The sequence below is a fragment of the Stegodyphus dumicola genome, chromosome 11 (assembly GCF_044657685.1).
Source record: "Stegodyphus dumicola isolate Sdum_Otavi_A_Nest chromosome 11, ASM4465768v1".
Taxonomy (NCBI): domain Eukaryota; kingdom Metazoa; phylum Arthropoda; class Arachnida; order Araneae; family Eresidae; genus Stegodyphus; species Stegodyphus dumicola.
The window spans coordinates 50,995,064-51,014,856 of record NC_140778.1 but is presented as its reverse complement, the minus strand read 5'-3'; the positions used below and the strand labels follow the sequence as shown (position 1 = coordinate 51,014,856).

Sequence of the window (19,793 nt, the reverse complement as noted above, 5' to 3'; positions counted from 1 at the left end):
TAACCCGAGTGCAGTCAATAAATACGCACAGTCAAAACTCTAATAGGTTTTACAAAGACTTCTGAAATTTTCAAAAATGTCTGCTAATTGTAAAACATCACTTTTCACATATAAATCGTGGTATTCACCTAGATTTTTTATATCAAAAGCTTGCCAAACAGTTTGAGCATGTCTATAATCATCTGAGGATATACGTTCACCAGTTAATATACTTTGGAAATCTTCTATAGATGGTAATTGGGTTTCCTTAAATTTTTCGAATAAGTTTACATATTCGTATGGATATATTCCTTTCCGTAATAATAATTTTATGTTTTGATGACTGGGAAAATTCTCTTGTAAAATCTTAAATTTTTCTTCAGGCAAGTTAGATACATGTTTCTCTAGTGACGCGTTCATGAATTGCAAACTATCAATAAAAATTAAAGATATTCTTAGATTATTCAATTTTCTTCTAATACTAAAGGAAATATATTTTTCCATATTATTGATTATGACATAAAACTCTCGCTTTTGAATTTTACCTATGCCTTGCATAATTAAATGTGCATCGTAGTGTTTTAAATTGTGAAATACGACAGAAATTTTCTTTTGAAGTTTAAATTTTAAATTGCACTTATTGTGAAGAGCTCCTCTATACTTCCCCGTAGGATGATCATGATTTTTACACGATCATTATTCAAATTTTTTTTTTTTTTTTTTTTTTTTTTTTTTTGCACAAGTAGCAATGAGTAGCACTTTTAAAATTTTGTTCGTCTTGTGACGTCATGCAAAGAGGTGCGATGATGGATAATTTTTTGGGAATTTCCTCTTCTTCGAGGAAAATATTTTCTATAAAATGGTGTACCGCATGAGGACCTCAATATACCTTTATGGGTTTAATGCTTTTCCCATGAGGTCCTACAATTATATAGGCATATCCGCATGCTTTATGATGGTGTATTTTTTCTGTGAAAGACGAGGAAGTCACATCAGGTTTACAAATGTCTATGTTTTCAATTAAGGCTTCAAAATCAGCATGAATGATGTATGACATAGACTGTTCATATTGATAGTTTGTATATTCCAATAATTTTTCTTCTTCTGATGCCATTTTAATTCGCTATATATTTTGGTGTTGACAATATTTTGCATGTTTTCTAACAGGCTTTCACGGGTAAACCTATGCAATTACCTCATGCAATAGAACATGCTTGAACGGTGTTTTGTGAGGTCACCTAATAACCGAGACATATTTCTTATTAAACAATAATGTTGTGTAGTGTCATCTCATTAAAAGTAAATTAATACAATCAGTTTCTTTTTTGTCGGAAATGTAGAGGGGAACGATTTCTTTTTCCTCATATCCAAATACATTTATTCTAAGATTATTTAGTTTTTCAATAGTTGATATTTAGTAGTTGTAATAGTAACAGAACATTCTATATTTCCTAATTTTATTTCGTTTTCATAGGGTTTATACTTATTTACTCGGTCTTGATTATTTTCTCTTGAAAAGGCATATTTATGTGCAAGTAAGCACCAAATTAAACATTTTTGATCATTGTTTTTGATATTTAAAACCGGTTTTTTCATTACCAGTTCTTGGGGAAGGGGAATGTAACGATTAACAGCTAAGTGATGATATCGAGCTGTGCAGAGTTCTAATTTCTCAATTTAATCCAATGCCCATCCCGAGACATTTTGTAAAAATTCTTCAAATGATTTTTTTATCTTCTTATAGGCCTTTTTCAGTTGTTCTTCAATATGCTCTAGTGTTAAATTTGTTAGGCAGGTATACCTAAAAATGTGGTTTAATAACCTCTTCTTCCCCGTCATGCCCGATTCTAGAGAACTGTGCTGTTACTATAATATACCATTTTAGCGCCTTCTTCTCATTAATTTCTTCCTCGAGTTTCGATATAATATTTAATTTTATGTTATTTAAAAATACCACTAAATCTTGATTGATTTCTTTAGTAACGATAATTGTAAAAGAACTGAAAACATTCATTCGCTTGTTTAATGGATGGGGGTTATTACTTTTCCTTTTGATATTTTGAACAGTACCGTGTTGAGTACGGTCATGTTTAATTAGATCGTGTTTTCTACTAAACATGTCGTTGCATTTTTCACAAGGAAAGCTATATATTTTAACATGAACATTTTGTAGGTGTCTTTGCAAACTATCTGCTCTTGTAAACTGAGCCTGACATTCTTCACAGTGAAAAATTTTTCCCTCGTGTGTTTTTGAATGACGAACTAAATGACTTTTATTGGTAAAACTTTTACCACATATGTCGCAAACCTGTGAAAGATAGAAAAGCGACTTTCAGTATGCATGCTTTCCTCATTATAAAATCACTAATTTTAATTATCCCTTACTAAAAAAATTTAATTACATAATTCATTACAAAAATCTTTTAGTATTAATCCTTACGTTTAAGGAACTTTAGTCATGTATGGGGTGGCCATAATTAAACTGACAGTGCTCACAGTGTTCTGTAGCGCGATCTATTTGCGAGAATGACGCCAGATTTTGTAGGAAGATTAAACAAGACGGGGGACGAAGGATTCCGCGAAAAAACATTAGTGCCAAAATTCACCGCTAGGGGAATATTTGGCGCTGTGTAATAGGAAATAGAGTGTTAACAAGTGCAAATTAATACGGAATAAAATTACCTTTTATTATGGATATGCCTTATGTAATATGGATATGCCTTACAGTACGGTATGGAAAATCTTACGAAAGATTATCAACTTCTATCCGTACAAGATCAGCCGCGTACAGGAGTTACTGTACCCCGACCATGATAAACGATTGACTTTTGCTCTCACCTTTCTTACCAGAATGGAGGTGGATGATGCTTGGCCGAGATGGATGGTCTTATGGGGAGACGAGTCCCACTTTTACATGAATGGAACTGGGAATACCCAGAACTGACGAACTTGAGATGACAAATCACCACATGCAGTCGCAGCAATTCCCTTACATTCACCAAAGGTAACTGTTGGTGTGGGTTCACAGCGGAATTTATCGTAGTTCCATTCTTCTATGAGAACATTACCCCGACAGGACCGGAAACCTGTTCTGTTACCGGAGACAAATATCGCCACATGTTGAACAGCTTTGTTATTCCGGCATTTCAGCAAAGACAATGCCTGGGGGAAATCATTTTCATGCAAGATGGAGCCCCTCCACACGTTGCTGTACGGGTGCAACAGATGCTACGACAGAAATTCACAACAGAAAGAGTCATTAGCCGCTACTTTCCAACTGCATGGCCACCTCGGTCACCTGATCTTACCCCATGCGACTTCTGGTTATGGGGTTACCTTAAGTCCAAGGTCTATGAAGGAGTGATCTAGGACCTGGCTACGTTGAAGGATAACATATCACGGACTGTACGGGAGATTTCCTGCAGACATGTTACTTTCTGCTGTTATGCATACTGCATACATATACTTGTCAGCCCACTATGCCATATTTGTTTTCCAATTGCTCTATAATATTATAATAGAGACTTTACTGTGCAAGAGTTAAAGAGAGCTTGGTACAGACTCATAGGTCTTGTCCGGGTCTGGACAAGGCCAACTAGATATCTAGTTGGCCTTGGTCTGGATGGCGTGTATTATGAAATGCTGAAGCATCTGTCCTATAAGTCACTAACTGCCCTTCTCCCTCTTTACAATAGAGTGTGGAAGGAGCGTACGTTCCCCAGTGCATGGAGGAGAGCTGTTGTCATTCCTATTGTTAAGCCAGGGAAAGACCGGAGGAATCCCTCCAACTATCGGCCAATTGCCCTTACCAGTTGTGTTTGCAAACTGTTTGAAAAGATGGTAAACAGCCGCCTAGTCTACTTCTTGGAAAAGAATAATATTGCATGGCCTTATCAAAGCGGTTTACGAAAGGGAAGAACGACTGTAGATAATATGCTTCTTTTAGAGACATCTATTCGAAAAGCCTTTGTCAGAAGAAGTCACCGTATCTCAATATTCTTTGACATTGAAAAAGCTAAGGCATGGAGATACGGTATACTTCGGGATCTTCACGAGAGTGGCTTGCGCGGCAACCTACCAATTTTCATTCAGAATTTCTTGAATACTAGAACTTTTCAAGTAAGGATTGGCTCTGTTTTGTCGGATGTTTTTGAACAGGAAGAAGGTGTGCCTCAAGGCTGTGTGCTTAGTGTAACCCTGTTTAGTTTAAAAATAAACTCTGTACTAAAAGAACTTCTTCCCACCATTTTGGGATCTCTATATGTTGATGATCTACAGATTAGCTGTCGAGGGGCAGACATAAGATACGTAGAGAGGTAATTGCGGATGGCTCTGAATAAGATCCAAGAGTAGTCAGAGAAAGAGGGATTTACATTTTCGAAGCAAAAGACTTTGTGCGTGCACTTTTGTAGAAAGCGAGGTATCCATCCTGAGCCTGAGTTATATCTGAATGGTACAATTATTCCAGTTTCGCCCGAAGTAAAATTTTTAGGAGTGACGTTCAACCGAAAATTAACTTTCCTTTCTCATGTTTTAAACCTGAGAACGAAGTGTTTAAAAACACTAAATATTTAGAAAGTGTTGGCGAACAACTCCTGGGGTGCAGAGGGCTGCTCATTGCTTTACAATGGTTACTTGCGCTGCTCAATGCGCAAATTCTGAGCGCTCGTTCGGTCATGAGTATTGTTAAAACTGGATCCTGTTCACCATCAAGCTCTGCGGATTTGTTCAGGAGCTTTCAGGGCTTCTCCTGTCCAGAGCCTGTACGTTGACTCCAATGAAACGCCACTTTATCTGAGGCGTGAGCAATTGTCCCTTTTGCAATATTTTAATATTCCATCGCAACCTGAACATCCCAACAAGCTGTGCTTACTTGACAATGTGTGTAACACTTTATTTGAAACAAATCCATCCTGTGTTCCTACCTTTCTTTTAAGAGTTCTCTCTGTCATTGAGGAACTTTCCCTCTCTGATATGCACCCCCAAGCAGTACAGAATTTTGAAATCCCGCCCTGGCAAAATGAACCGGTTAAGCCTCTTGATGTTTTCAAGCATCATGTGAAGGCAAGCACTAACGAGATCATTTACAGACAACCCTTTTCTGAGCACAGGCACAAATATAGCAGTTATCTTCCAGTATATACAGATGGATCCAAGTCAAAAGATCATGTCGGGATAGCATTTGTAATTGAAGATGACATGGAGGGCAGACGCTTGCAACGTGCTTTCTCTGTCTTAACATCCGAACTAACTGCGATATATTATAGTCTTTTGTACATCTCAAAGCTCTGCCACAGAAAGTTTATAGTTTATACAGACACTATAGTGCGCTTAAATCATTAGAAGCTTTTTCTAATACTCAAAATCCAGTAATAGTGGATGTTCTCAAGTTACATATAAACTTAAAGAGTCGTGGATATGAAATCCTGTACTGCTGGGTTCCCGGGCGTGTGAGAATAAAAGGGAATGAGCTGGCAGATATCACAGCGAAATGTGCTGTTGAACTGTCCAGTCGCCTCATCCCTTTTGGAGACATCTCTGTGTTGTGAAAGAGAAGATCCGAAAAATATGGCAGCAACTTTGGGATATTCAGCTTCAAAACAAGTTAAGACATGTAAACCCTAGAATTGAGCTTTGGGATTTTGTTGGAAATCGTAAGGAGGAACTTCTTTTGACCCGCCTCAGAATTGGTCACACTAGAGTGACACATAACTATCTTCTCAAAGCTGAAAATGAGCCCGTGTGTTTTAATTGTAATGTTTGTTTACCTGATCGTCATATTTTAATTGCGTGTCCATGTTTTAATACTCTTCGCCAGAAATATTTTAATAGCTGTGACTTGTCTCTCGACCGTTTGATCGGAAAAGAGGTCAATTGTAATTAATTTTATTATTTGAAAAAAGAGACTGGCTTTTATTACCTAATGGAATTTGTTTTGAAGATTGTGTCTCGAATTTTAATGTGTGCTTTTAGCTTGTTTTTATATGACTTCATCCTCTGGATTTGGTAGATTTGTCTACTTGTTTTTATTTATTGTATTTTAATTTCGTTAATTGTAATCGTCCCATCTCGTGTTTGGCGCGCTATAATCATCTTTGGTTTTGCACCATAATCTGTCACTCACTCACTCACCCAAAATGCATTCCGAATTGAAAGAGAAGGAGGGTGCAGACTTCAGTTTCCCAGGAATAGGTTGTCCCAAAATAGTTTACCATTTCAAAGAGAGAGGGTGTAGAGCGTTCATTTCAGTTCTCCAAGATTAGATTGTCCGCTTTCCTAAAATGCCTTCCGAAGTCAGAGGGGGGGGGGTTCAGACTTTCCAGGACAGTTTGACAGTTTCCCAAGAATAAGTTGTCCCAAAATGTCTTCCCTTTTCAAAGAGAGATCGAGTAGAATGTTCATTTCAGTTCTCCATTAGGTGGCCTGCTTTTCCCAAAATGGCTTCCAAGTTCAAGGAGAGGTGCTGTAGAGCGTTCATTTCAGTTCTTCAAGATTAGATAGTCTACTCTTTTCAAAATGGCTTCCGAATTCAAAGAGAGATTGGGTAGATTTTCAGTTTTCCAAGATGGAGGGAGAAGAAACCTGTGATGGAATAACACGAGAGAAAAAGGGCCATCTGTCATTTCCTGATAGGGTACCAGTTTTCGAATACTTTTGTGACCGACTGTACCTACAGTATTTCGTATAATCCTATAACCAGATAATAATATTAAAATAAATTTTTACAGAAATAGTCAAATTACGCAATTGCATCATCTTGAAACGAAATCATCTTGGAGCGCACTTTCCAATTAATCAAAAATCATCTTGGAACGCACTTTCAAATTATATACTTATTACAGTTTACAAGTGCAAGCCAAAATTCTGTTTATGTTATTATATTGTATTTAAAGAACTCATTAACGTTGATTGTTGTAGGGGGCTCACCAGTGGCCGGCGCTCAACATGGCTACAGCGCCTTGTGAACCACCAGTGATGCAACCAATAGTAAAAACACATAATTAGAGCAAATATTGATACTGATAAATTTTTTAAATACCGCAATAGTTGCTATAATGATTTCAAGAATAATAAATCGCAAAAATTTAAATAATAAATTGCAATAATGGTCTACCGCACCTTGGGGATCACCGGTGATACCCACCATAAAAAACGCACGAAACATGATTATACAACTCACCTTATCTTCTGTAGGTAATATTTCAACACAATATACATTGCATAATAAAACGAATTCATCTTGGTGCCATAGCCAAACCACGTAAAATGCACACAGCAGTCAAAGTATTAAGAATTAGTAATTTAAAATAATACACAATGATGAGATGTCTTGATATAGACTTTTATTCCTTTTGTAACATTTATTATGAGTTATTACAAAAATTGGAATTATATATTATTGCAAGGAATTGGAATTATATATTATTGCCATAAATCGATAATGGAAGCTACTGGGTATTCAAAGATTACCTGTACGCATAAATAATACATTAATAGCCTAGTATCAAGAAGTTTAGTGTTCTAGATTGTGTTGCTGTGATACTGGCCTTGTATTTGTGTTATGATTCGACTCTCCAACATTTAGTAACTTTAAGGCAGTGATTTGGAGTTCTTCTTTTGTAGGTTTACACAATTTTTTTTTTCTGTGTTTTTTTCTTTCTTTCTCCCTTTTTTATAGAAAATAAATGTCTCTGGGGCACATAAATTTTTTTCTTCTTTGTCACACCTTGCAGTATAATGTTTTAGTTAGGAGAACCAGCAGTTTCAAGTTCAGAAAAGCCGTCGTTCTGGGCACGGACTGCATTGTGTCGACCAATCTTTTTATTGTGCGATACTCAGCATCAGTTTTTATCGAAAATGTCATAAATAAAATATTTTCATTCATATTCTGAACTTTTTCCATCAGAGTTTTGGGAGTGCTAGGTGCATTTTTTCCTAATTATGATGAAATTATATCCTGCTCGGTAAGTTTGTCATCATCATGATCAATACATAAATCACCTACTGAATCATTATGGTCATCACATTTTTTATTTTTTCTGTACTGACATACGGAATGGTTATGCTTGCACATATTCCATTTTAAACTTGCATCCACGCATGTACAAGTATATTTGTGAATACATGCATTGGATTCAGTACAAATAAGTTGGGAAGTACAATCATTAACTTTTTGCTCGACCAGATAGATTTCAGAACAATCACTTGATAAACTTCCCAACCTCTTTCATTCTGAATAACTGAATACGATTCAGTTAGTTCAGATTGTTCAGAATAATTAGTCTGTTGATCAGTTTATCTGTGATAAAATTCATTAGTACTGTTATAGACTTGTTGAGTCGTTTAGCTATTTTTCCATTAAGGTCGAGATGCTTTATAGTCTCGTGCATCTTTTCTAGATACATTGATGCCACACTGTAATATGTCCATGCTGTGGCATTCTTTCCATAATGACTCATGAAATACTGCCCAAAGGCATTTGTATCCGTGTCATTTAGTAATGTTTTGATTGCTGCTTGTAACATATTTTCAAATGCTGAAATATCCCCCTCTTATAATAAAGTTCGCATTATTTTATAAACCTCCAGTTGTTTTTCTTTACTAGTTACTTTTTTTAAATTGTTTCGTCATGCCAGCTACACAAAAGCCATTTTTCTTTTGGAGCTGGCATGGTTTGGCACCACCCGTTAAGAAAATTATTGGTCATATCTGACATAAATATATCAAGCTGAATGTTTCCACATGCTTTCTGAATATGCGAAAAAACAGGGCAATTACTATTTGATCGTTTCTGCTACATATGGAGCAAGCACATGGAAACCCCTGACGAAGGTTATCGAGGACCAACAGTATGATAAGTTCAAACCCATAGTTATATAAACCATGGGTCCCATCAATACAAACATAGTCCTAAACAAATTTTTCTAACATGTAATACTGAGCTTCATTCATAATTATAAGAATAAAATCTTCATTTCAATTTCTTTTTTGTGCACCGCGTTCGACTATAAAACTGCATTACATACAGTAAATTCTTGAAAAGAAGGGAACTGCTAATCTTGAATTACAAGACATTTATCATGGACGTTTTCAAAATGCTTCAGCAATTCTGCCTTTGTAGATGTAGCGTCCGTAGATTTCGTCGGAATGAATACACCTGCAAATGTATGGTGTGAACATTCCCTGGGTCAAGCAGGTCCCTTATCTTGGGGTGATCCTCAGTAAATCTCTTACATGGAACCCACACGTTACACATATTCTCAGGAAGTTTCGAGCTAGTAAAGCTTCACTCTTCCCTTAATTGCTCGAAACAGTGTTCTATCTATTGATAATAAGTGGCTCATTTACAAAACCATGTTGCGTCCAATTCTTAGTTATGCATGCCCCGTCTGGGCGTACTCGTGCAAAAGTTTGAAAGGCAGTTACAAGCGGGGTATTGCGTATGATATGTAATGCCCCCTGGTACATTCGGAATAGCCAAATTCGTAAAGAGTTAAGAATAGATGATCTTTGTGATTTTTATTGCCGCATATCTAGGGCATTTTATGATAAACAGGAACTTCTGGACAATCCTGTGGTTGTTAACTATTGTTATGATACTAGGGACCCCAATTTCAGTAAACGCCCAAGGGCGATCCTAAATGTTAGTAATGTGTAATTTTGTATATGTGTTATGCAAATTGTTGCTCAGATTCTTTATTGTATATTGTTCTTTTTTCCTCCTGATTGCTTTTTGTTTTTACTAGTGGCACTAGGGCGTCGCACTTCGTATTTTGTTTCTCTTGTGTGTACATGTATTCTTCTGTGAAACAGTTGTTAAAAAAATAGTTAATTATGTATGGATTAGTAATTAGGTATTTAAGGAAAAAATATGTATTTAACTATCAGCAATTATGAATTTAAACTCTTGCTCATTTAATTATTTAGCACATTCAGTTATATTTCTCATAATTCGAAACTTTTATCACGTTATTCGATGAGGGGTAGGGCTATGGCGCCCAGGCACCCTGATGGTTAAGCACCGCAGTTCAACATAGTCGGAATGAATACGTTTTCGAACACCCCAAACATACAAAATTACCTTCCATACTAATGACGCTAAATATAAGAAATCAGTGATACGTTAACTAACTTCAAACTTCTTATTCATGCTTAACTTCTGCAACGTGACAATATTTAGTGGAATAACATGTCTTTACTTGCCAATCTGATGATGCATCGCCAATCCTGTATAACGGACAGCAGCCAACGAAGCTTGTCAATGCGCATGCGTGAAGCAACTTCAATGCTAGGCGAGACGCTACTCAACCTTTGCGATCTTATAAGTGGTATATATTTCTACAACATGGAAAATATCGTAACGGCAACTATTTCTTCTCCTGTAGGCCGTGAATATTTTCCTGGCAACGTTGTTGTACTTTTAAAACGGTTTCATTTCTTTCGTATGTAATTTGGAGCAACGAATGAACAAACTAAAAACTTTATGAGTGCTAAAGTGAGAAATCATGTTAGTCCGAAATAAGCAAACTTATTTTCCATGACATGTTTTCCTGAAAATCATGCCATGTTTATATCGCACTAAATGTATCTTCTGTTCAAAATGTATTAATGTTTTATATAATATGTGCATGCACCAACTACTTTGCTTAATTTAAACATTCCGGGTTCAGCCCTGAAATTGTAACATCTCCCAGAATGTTATGAAGTAGTGATAAATTCTGGATTATATTTCCAGAGACCCTGCCAGTTTTCCGAATATATTTGAGTACAAAGTGGAAGTTGTAATGTGGAGTAAAAAATTTCCTAAATGAGCTCATGCCTAATTACCCAAGAGAAAAATCCTCAATATGTGAGGTAGATAAAAGTCATTTACACAAAAGCCTCAATAAAACCAGCATTTCCTTCTTAATGCAGGATAAGATGTAATCATAATGTGAGCTATGTAATAAATTTGCCGATACCTCTAGTTTTGAAATGCTTATTCACACAAAAAAGAAACCTCATGTACGCACTGTGTGGCAAGTGATTTACATTAAAGAGTTATTTAAACAAGCAGTGTATGTGTTTAATATACCTACATTAAAGAAATCTCGTGTATGAGATATACTGGGAGTCATTTAGACAGCACAGTTCTTTACACAAGCATCTGCATATACGTACAGAAAAAAGAAAAAAAAAAACTCGTATCCAAGAATTCATTTGGATGAAAGAGCTCCTTAAACATGAATTTGCTTATTCACTCAGAAAAGAAACCTTATGTGTGTGAGATATGTAATAAGTCATTTGCTTACAATCTTAGTTTAAACAACCATATAATTATTCACGCAAGAGAGAAAACCTCGTGTGTGATGTAACAAGTCATTTGCTAAAAAATGTGATTTAGATAGACATATACTTATTCATACAGGAAAGAAACCTTATGTGTGTGAGGAATGTGCAAAGTCATTTATACAAAAATCTGATTTAAAGAAGCATATACTTTATCATACAGGAGAGAAACCTCATGTGTGTGAGGTATGTAACAAGTCATGTACTCTGAAGAATCATTTAAACAGGAATATGCTTCTTCACACAGGAGAGAAGCCTCATGTGTGTAAGGTATGTAAAAAGTCATTTGCTCAAAAAAGGGTTTTTAAAAAGCATATACTTGTTCACACCAAAGAGAAACCTCATGTGTGTGAGGTATGTAACAAGTCATTTACTCACAGATATAGTTTAAAGTCCCATATACTTATACACACTGGAGAGAAACCTCATGTGTGTAAGGTATGTAAAAAGTCATTTGCTCAAAAAAGGGTTTTTAAAAAGCATATACTTGTTCACACCAAAGAGAAACCTCATGTGTGTGAGGTATGTAACAAGTCATTTACTCACAGATATAGTTTAAAGTCCCATATACTTATACACACTGGAGAGAAACCTCATGTGTGTAAGTTATGTAACACCTCATTTGCACAAAAAAGTAATTTAGAAAAGCATATACTTGTTCACACCGGAGAGAAACCTCATCTGTGTGAGGTATGTAACAAGCCATTTACTCGGAAAGATCATTTAAACAGGCATATGCTTCTTCACACAGGAGAAAGACCTTATGTGTGTGAGCTATGTAATAAGTCATTTACTCGTCAATTTCATTTAAATGAACATATACTTATTCACATAGGTGAGAGGCCTTATGTGTGTGATGTGTGTAATAAGTCATTTAGTCGCAGATGTAATTTAAATATCCATATACTTATTCACACAGGAGAGAGACCTCATGTGTGTGAAATATGTAATAAGTCATTTACTCAAAAAGGTAATTTAAAGAACCATATAACTTATTCACACAGAAGAGAAACCTCATGTGTGTCAGATATGAAATAAGTCATTTGCTCAAAAATTTAGATTACAGAACCATATACTTATTCACACACAACAGAAACCTCATGTTTCTGAGGTGTGTAATAGGTCGTTTACTCAAAAATCTAATTTAAACAAGCATATACTTATTTACATGAAGGTGAAACTCCTTGAGTTACATGTGTAACAAATCACTTGATTGATAGAAAGATTGAAAGAGTCATGCCATTCAAGAGACATAAAATAAGAAGAGTAATGTTTTTTTTGTGGAAAAGTTGGGCTAATAAGAACCTTTGCTTATTCTGTGCATTAAGGACTTGTCCATGCGATAAAAAAATCTCTTTGTATGGGGTGTTTTTAACTTGTCATTCCGTTTCAATTTTTAATAAATCATTTAGTTGTTTCCACAAGAGAAAAACTTCATGTTTGCAACAAATGTCGCAGGTTATTTTAAAACGCTCCTGTTTTAAAGCAACATTTTCTTAGTATTTAATTAGTAATGAAAGTTTTAAATCAGCATATTCGAACAAATGAAAAGTGAGACACTGATTATACTGTTCTGAATCGGGGAAATTTTATTCATGCCACATGCCTCGCATTTAGGTAATGCTGTGAACTGTTTGAAAAGTTGCACATTTTGATTTTAATGGAAGTTTCACACACATTTTATGCTGTTATATATATTTTTGAAGTATTTTTAGTGCTGTAGAATTTAAATGTGTCTCTCATCCTCCTTACCTTTTGTAACTCCCTCTTTTAATGTTAAGAATGCTTAAAATTTTGATTTATGCAAGCTTATGTATTCTGTATGGTACGTTTAATACATTAATTTTTGACTATGTTTTTGATGACATTATGCAGCTTCTGACATCTCCAAACAAAATTTCTTAAGGAAGTAAAGTTTTTTTTTTTTTTTTTTTAAATTTATGGTATTTAAGTGCTAATGCAGTCATCTTAAGAAAAGATGCTTTATTTTCAGTATATGCCAAACTTCGGCTACAATGGGTATAACCAATCTTCCAGCAAACATGCTTATTATAATCCTTCAATCAAGCACTTCTGCCTTTTTGTGTGCATTCTTTTTTCCTATATTCAAAAGTTCAACAGTATTTATAAACAAATCGTGATATTTTTTTGCCTTAAGCTTCGTTTTAAAATTCAGCCTTGCAGAATTTGTGAGCAATTTTACCACAATTCTAAGATAATTCTGCAAGAAAACAGAATTTTTAAAGGGAACAACAAGGAAATGCTTCTCCTCGATTGTAGAGTGCTGCATGAACCCAATTCTGTTTGTTTGGGGGGGGGGCAAATACAGATAGGTGTGTACTTGAAGACGAGAAAAGTGCAAAATAATAACAAAGATTTGAAAAAGTATGTTTTATATTTTTAATTCATCACATAATCTTTATTTTATAATTCAAATTTCTATTTTCAAGTATATTTTCTTTTGATATATTGATAATTTTTACCAGTTTATAATAAATATCGACAGTTTCGGAATCTTTCTGAAAAAAATATGTGAAAACCATGAACTTGCACTCAGTAAGTAACTTTTAACTTTTCATCTGTAAAAAATCAAAAAATACTGTGTGCTAAGATTATTGCTTTCATATATATATACAGTGAAACATCCTTACAACAATATTTTAGGGACCAAATAAATATATTGTTGTAGAGAGGCATATTGTTATATCCAGGGCCCACATATTTTGAGCATTTAATAAGAGTTTATTATTATTATTATTATTATTATTATTAATTTAAGGTGCATAACATACTACTTTTAAGTCTATATTTAGAAGAAATTAATTTGTAAAATACTAATAATAGTGGTTTAAATACTAAAAAAATAAATAAATAAGATAAATTCAGAAAATAAGCACAGAAATATTCACATACCTGAAAACACTTTTTATTGAAAATAATCCAATATTTTGTTTGTTTATTGATTTTTTTAACTGTTAAGTTCACCAATACTGTATGCGTTGAGTCTAGTGCACGAAAATGTTCTTCATTTGTCGACGGAAGGCTTGAAAAAAATGTCCGTAGAGAATTCACAGATTGAAGAGCTTCCTGGGATGACAATAAGGACTGCGATTGACCTGTATTATCATCATCATCTTCATCATTGTTTCCTATCTCATCAGTAATTTCAGAGAGAATATCTTCATCAGTAACTCCTGCGAAAACCATAAGATCATCATCTGCTGTTAAATAGTCTTCTATACTAATTCCAAACTTTTTACCGCTTGTTTCCTCAAGTTGGGATACAGATTTTTTGATGTGCAAAACACATTCTTGATCATCTGAGAGATCATTGTCTATGGAATTTTCATCATTATCAGATTTCTTATCTTCCATAACATAAAGACCGGCCTTTTTCCAGCAATTCTGAATGGTTTTTTCTGTTACTTCCCACCAACTTCCAGCAATATTGTCACACGCTTCCTTGACGTTTACAGCTTTGAAAGGGTCTTCTACTTTATTTTCAAAGTTTACAAGTATGGAGTCCACCAACCGTTTTCTGTAATATCCTTTGAAGCACTTAATTAAGCCCATATCAAGAGGCTGTAAAATTGAAGTGCAATTGGCAGGGAAAAAAGCGATTTCGATATTTTGTAGCTTTGGAAATGACGTGTGAGCACCGCAGTTATCTATCAACAAAACGATTTTTTTCTTTCTCTTCTTCATTTCATTGTCTAACTTCTGTAACCATTCGGAAAAAAAATTAGACGTCATCCAAGCCTTGTTATTTGCTTTATACTCCACGGGAAGACTTTTCACATTCTTAAAGCACCTTGGCTTCAATGATTTACCAATGACGAGAGGTTGTATTCTATGCGTTCCTGTGCTATTTGTACACAGAAGAACAGTCAGTCTCTGCTTTGATTTCTTCCCTCCATAACACTTTTCACCCTTGAATGCCAATGTTCGATCGGGTAGGAGTTGGAAAAACAGCCCAGCTTCATCTGCATTATAAATGTCTTCTGGAGCATACTTTTCTAAGATTTCTTTCATCTTGTTTTGCCGCCATTCATTTGCGTCGTTTATCGGGGCTGACTTTTTCTCTCCATGAACTTCTTGGAAAGTTATTCCATGACGATCTCGAAAACGCATTAACCAACCATTGCTAGCTTTGAAAGTTTCGTTCCCTAGCATTGCTGCAAATTTCCGTGCTTTTGCACATAACAAAGGTCCATTTATTGGGACATTTATTGCTCTCATCTCTTGAAACCATTTTAAAACAGCAGCATCAGTGTTTTCATTTGTTGCAACTTTCAGTTGTTTTCGCTCTGGGTTAATTTCATTTGAAGTTACAGCATCTTCGATTTGCTTTTTCTTCTTTAGGAACATTGCAACTGTAGATTGCGATAATCCATGTTTCTTAGCCGCATCAATCTGCTTCATTCCCTCATCGATATCATTGATAACGTTCAGTTTATCTCGAAAAGATAGTTGCTTTCGCCCTGCAATCTTAGGGAACAATATCGCGTGAAAGAAAGAAAAGTTTAAACCAAATGTTTTGCGTAGAACTCAAAATCGTTAAAGACTGTAAAACAACCTTTAAACTCACTTTTCAGTACGTCACTTAACAACACCCCACCTCCATCTCCCCCTGTTCCTCTAACAAAGGGCACTTGTTCTGTGACAAGGTGACCAGACAGGTCTAGATGTCCTTAAACCTTATCAGAATTCCAAAGCTTACTGGGAAATGAGACTAGGCATACATTTACACTTCACCCCCTCACCCACTCCAATTCCCAAAAGGGTGGTCTTCATCTGTTTTGAAATCTGAACAATAGCTATTTATTCAGGGATAAGTTGAATATCCACAATGAGTCTTAATAGACGGAAAAAATAACAAAAGAAAACGAAAAAAAAAAGCATTTGAAAATCAAAATATTATTATAAAGGGAGAAAATAATACTGAAATTTAGATTGAAAAAATCGTTTTACAGAGGTTTATTGTTCTAGAGAATATAGCAATATTGAGGGGAGATTAACATTAGTTTATATGCAAAATCAGCGGGACCACAAAACATTATTTTAGTAGAGGGAGTTATTGTTGTATCGAGTATCGTTGTAGCGAGAGTTTACTGTATAATTTGTTTCTTGCTCATGAATCCATGCAAATGTTTCAGATAGGTTTATGCTTATATATACCTGATTATTGTTGATTATTAAGTATTCAGCTTTGACATCTGTTTCCTGTGGAATATGCTGACTTTTATGTTACCACCTTCAAATTTCTTGTTCTGAAATTCTGAATAATGGTTAAATATTTCATCACTTTGTCCAGGCTGTAGCTTACTAGTGCATTTTATTAAATTCGGCTCCTTTTATGTTAACAAAAAATTTAAATATTGTACGGTGCAGAGCCGTTCCTAGCAGGGTTCCGGTACTTAAAAAATATGCAGGCAGCGATAATCAGGGGCGGCCGGTCTGTCACAATAATACGACTAAATAAATTAAATTCATTGCAAGTACTTGTTATATGCAAGTCCTTTTTATATAATTTGCCATATGTAAGTACGAGGGCTATCCAGAAAGTAGATTACGTTTTGGAATAAAAAAATAAACAAAGTATAGGAAACAAATTTTATTATATACAGATGAAAGCCACACTCAAATACTACTTTTCTACATAGTCACCATACAAATTAAGGCATTTATCGTAGCGATGTACGAGCTTGAAAATTCCTTCGTCGAAAAATTCGGCCGCCTGCGCCTTCAACCACTTCGTTACCTCTTCTTGCAGCTGTGCGTCGTCATCAAAACGCTGCATAGCCAGCCACTTCTTCATTGCTGGGAATAGGTGGAAGTCGCTCGGTGCCAGGTCGGGACTGTACGGTGGATGAGGAAACAACTCCCACTTAAAAGATTCAAGAACTTTACGAGTGACATTTGCCGTGTGGGGCCGGGCGTTGTCGTGAATCAACAAGATCTTAGAGCTCAACATTCCTCTGCGCTTGTTTTGAATTGCTCTTCTGAGTTTTTGGAGAGTTTGGCAATACCTTTGAGAGTTTATTGTAGTGCCTCTTTCCAGGAAGTCCACCAAAATTACACCTTTTCTGTCCCAAAAAACAGTCGCCATCATCTTCCTTGCCGACATTGTTTGCATGCATTTCTTGGGTTTTTGGGGAGAACTTGTGTGCCCCCACTGCATTGATTGCAATTTCGTTTCACAGTTCACATGTTTCACCCATGTTTCGTCACCAGTAACGATGCGATCGAGTAAAGAGTCACCATCCTTATGGTAAGCGTCCAAAAAGTTCAACGCTGCAGCCATTCGCTGATTTTTGTGGTCCTCTGTCAAGATTTTTGGAATCCATCTTGCACAAAACTTGTGGTAACCAAGCTTTTCGCTGATGATTTCGTGCAACAAACTTCGCGAAATTTGTGGAAAACTCAAAGAAAGTTCCGTTATTGTGAAATTTCGATTTTCACGGACTTTAGCATCGACTTTTTCGAGAAGTTCGGCGGTCACTATGCTGGGTCTCCCACTTCGATCTTCGTCGTGAACATTGGTTCGGCCATTTTGAAATCTTATGACCCACTGATGCACTCCACCTTCAGTGATAATGTTGTCCCCATACACTTCACGAAGCTGCCGATAGATTTCTATCGGTTTACAGTTTTTTGCAGTCAGAAACCTTATTACTGAGCGCACCTCGCAGCTCGCGGGATTTTCAATTAACGCAGACATTTCAAACCGTCACAGTATCTGAACGGAGCACAGCACGAACCTCTCACTAGCACGGCTAGATGCAGACTGAGCTGCGCAACGCTCTGACCCCAAGATGGCCGCGCTAGCCCCGCCCCTAGCGGACACAGACGGAAACGTAATCTACTTCCTGGATGGCTCTCGTACTTAGTGAGTATGAGATAAAAATTTTAATAATTATTGAGCTTTTTTTTTTTTTTTTTTTTTTTTTTTAAATTGGGGTAATCTTAAGAAAATATGTGTGCAGTCTGTTATTTAGGAACGGGCCTGGTTGTGTGATTAGGCATAAAAATGTTTCTCAACTTAATAAACTTTCAATCAATTTTTGCATATATCAGTGCTGTAGGAAAACCTCATGTGCATAAATATGTAAAAAGGCATTTGGAAAATATCTTTTCCATAGATTTAAGAAATAGTTATTTATTAAATGTGTCTTTAAGAAATATTTTTATTAATTGCCAGAAGCATAATTTTAAACTTTCAAGGACACATACTGCCTTTCTATATTGCATATACCAAAGTAGAGTCTCGTACTTATCTTATATTTGCTGCTTTGTTTTGGATGTATTTACACAGATAAATTTAAAGAGAAATAGGAGAGCCTAAATTTATTTTGAAATTCACTGAGGGAGCATAGTGAAATATTTCTTTCATAATGCAACATAAGAATAGAAAAGAAGCTGAAAATTTCATACATTGATTCTATTGTTATTTTCAACTGAAAAAATATTCTGTGTAAAAATTGTACTCAATTGATGTTTGCAAAGAGGACTACTCTAACAGAAATAAGAATTCTAATCTGGCAAAATTATGTTCTTAACAGAGTATAATTTTGTCAGATCATTTAAATTTTATTTCATGGGATTGACTGAAGTAACATTGCATCTGATGTACTCTTCTTGTTTTGTTTAATAAAACTTTTTTTAATTATTGCTTTAAATGTTTTTATCATTATTTACAGCCCTAAAAGCTATAGAGAATATATATATATATATTGAATTTAAGGAGATATTTAAATACAAGAATTCTAAAATTTGTGTTGTGAAGTTTGCAATTGCATATTTTAAATACCTTTTGCATATTTGGAAAGGTTATTTTGATTTAAATAAAATATTAACAAATATTTGTATAAAAAGTAAGTCATGAAATAATTTTTGCCAGTGCGACTTGATACAAGTTCTTAAAAATTAACTTTTCCTGAAATATTTTTAGATTTGCCTAATAATTTAATTTTAATACTTAGTACATCAAGCATAGGTATAAAAATGCAGAATTTTTTCAAAATCCCTCCAAATGAAATCCCTAAATGCATGGGTGTAGCCAGCTCAAATTACGGGAGGGTGCCCGTTACGACTCCTATGGCTATATTATTCTACCTATTACAGCATCTTCAAGTATATAGGTGATTATTATGTGGCAAATATGTTAATGACAGTTATTTTAATATAAATAATAATTATATTATGAATTTTATTAATAATAAAATTATGTAACATAATTAAGGATATATTGAATTTCATTATCATATTTATAACTATTACTTTACAAACATACTAAATGCATAATTCAATATTTTTGTTTATAAATTAATTAAAATTATTATTAAAATATTAACAGAACTTTGAAATTCATCTTTCTTTGGTTTCATTATACAACTGTAAAGATAAATGCATAAAATCCATATTTCTGTTGTATATAATTATATAATAAAGATTATTGAATTAAATACATAAAAGTTGTAAACACA

At 34.9% G+C, this 19,793-nt stretch overlaps 1 protein-coding gene across 1 annotated transcript in view; it reads left to right on the top strand.

Annotated features, from left to right (window-relative positions):
• Window positions 1-18,986, top strand: part of LOC146993971 (uncharacterized) — a 75,129-nt gene extending 56,143 nt beyond the window's left edge. The window contains exons 3-4 of the mRNA XM_085826284.1: window positions 7,886-7,943; window positions 11,329-18,986. Of these exons, the coding sequence (XP_085682410.1) occupies window positions 7,886-7,943; window positions 11,329-12,345 (1,075 nt within the window). The 3' untranslated portion in view covers window positions 12,346-18,986. The remainder of the gene's footprint in view (window positions 1-7,885; window positions 7,944-11,328) is intronic.
• The last annotated feature ends 807 nt before the right edge of the window (window positions 18,987-19,793 follow it).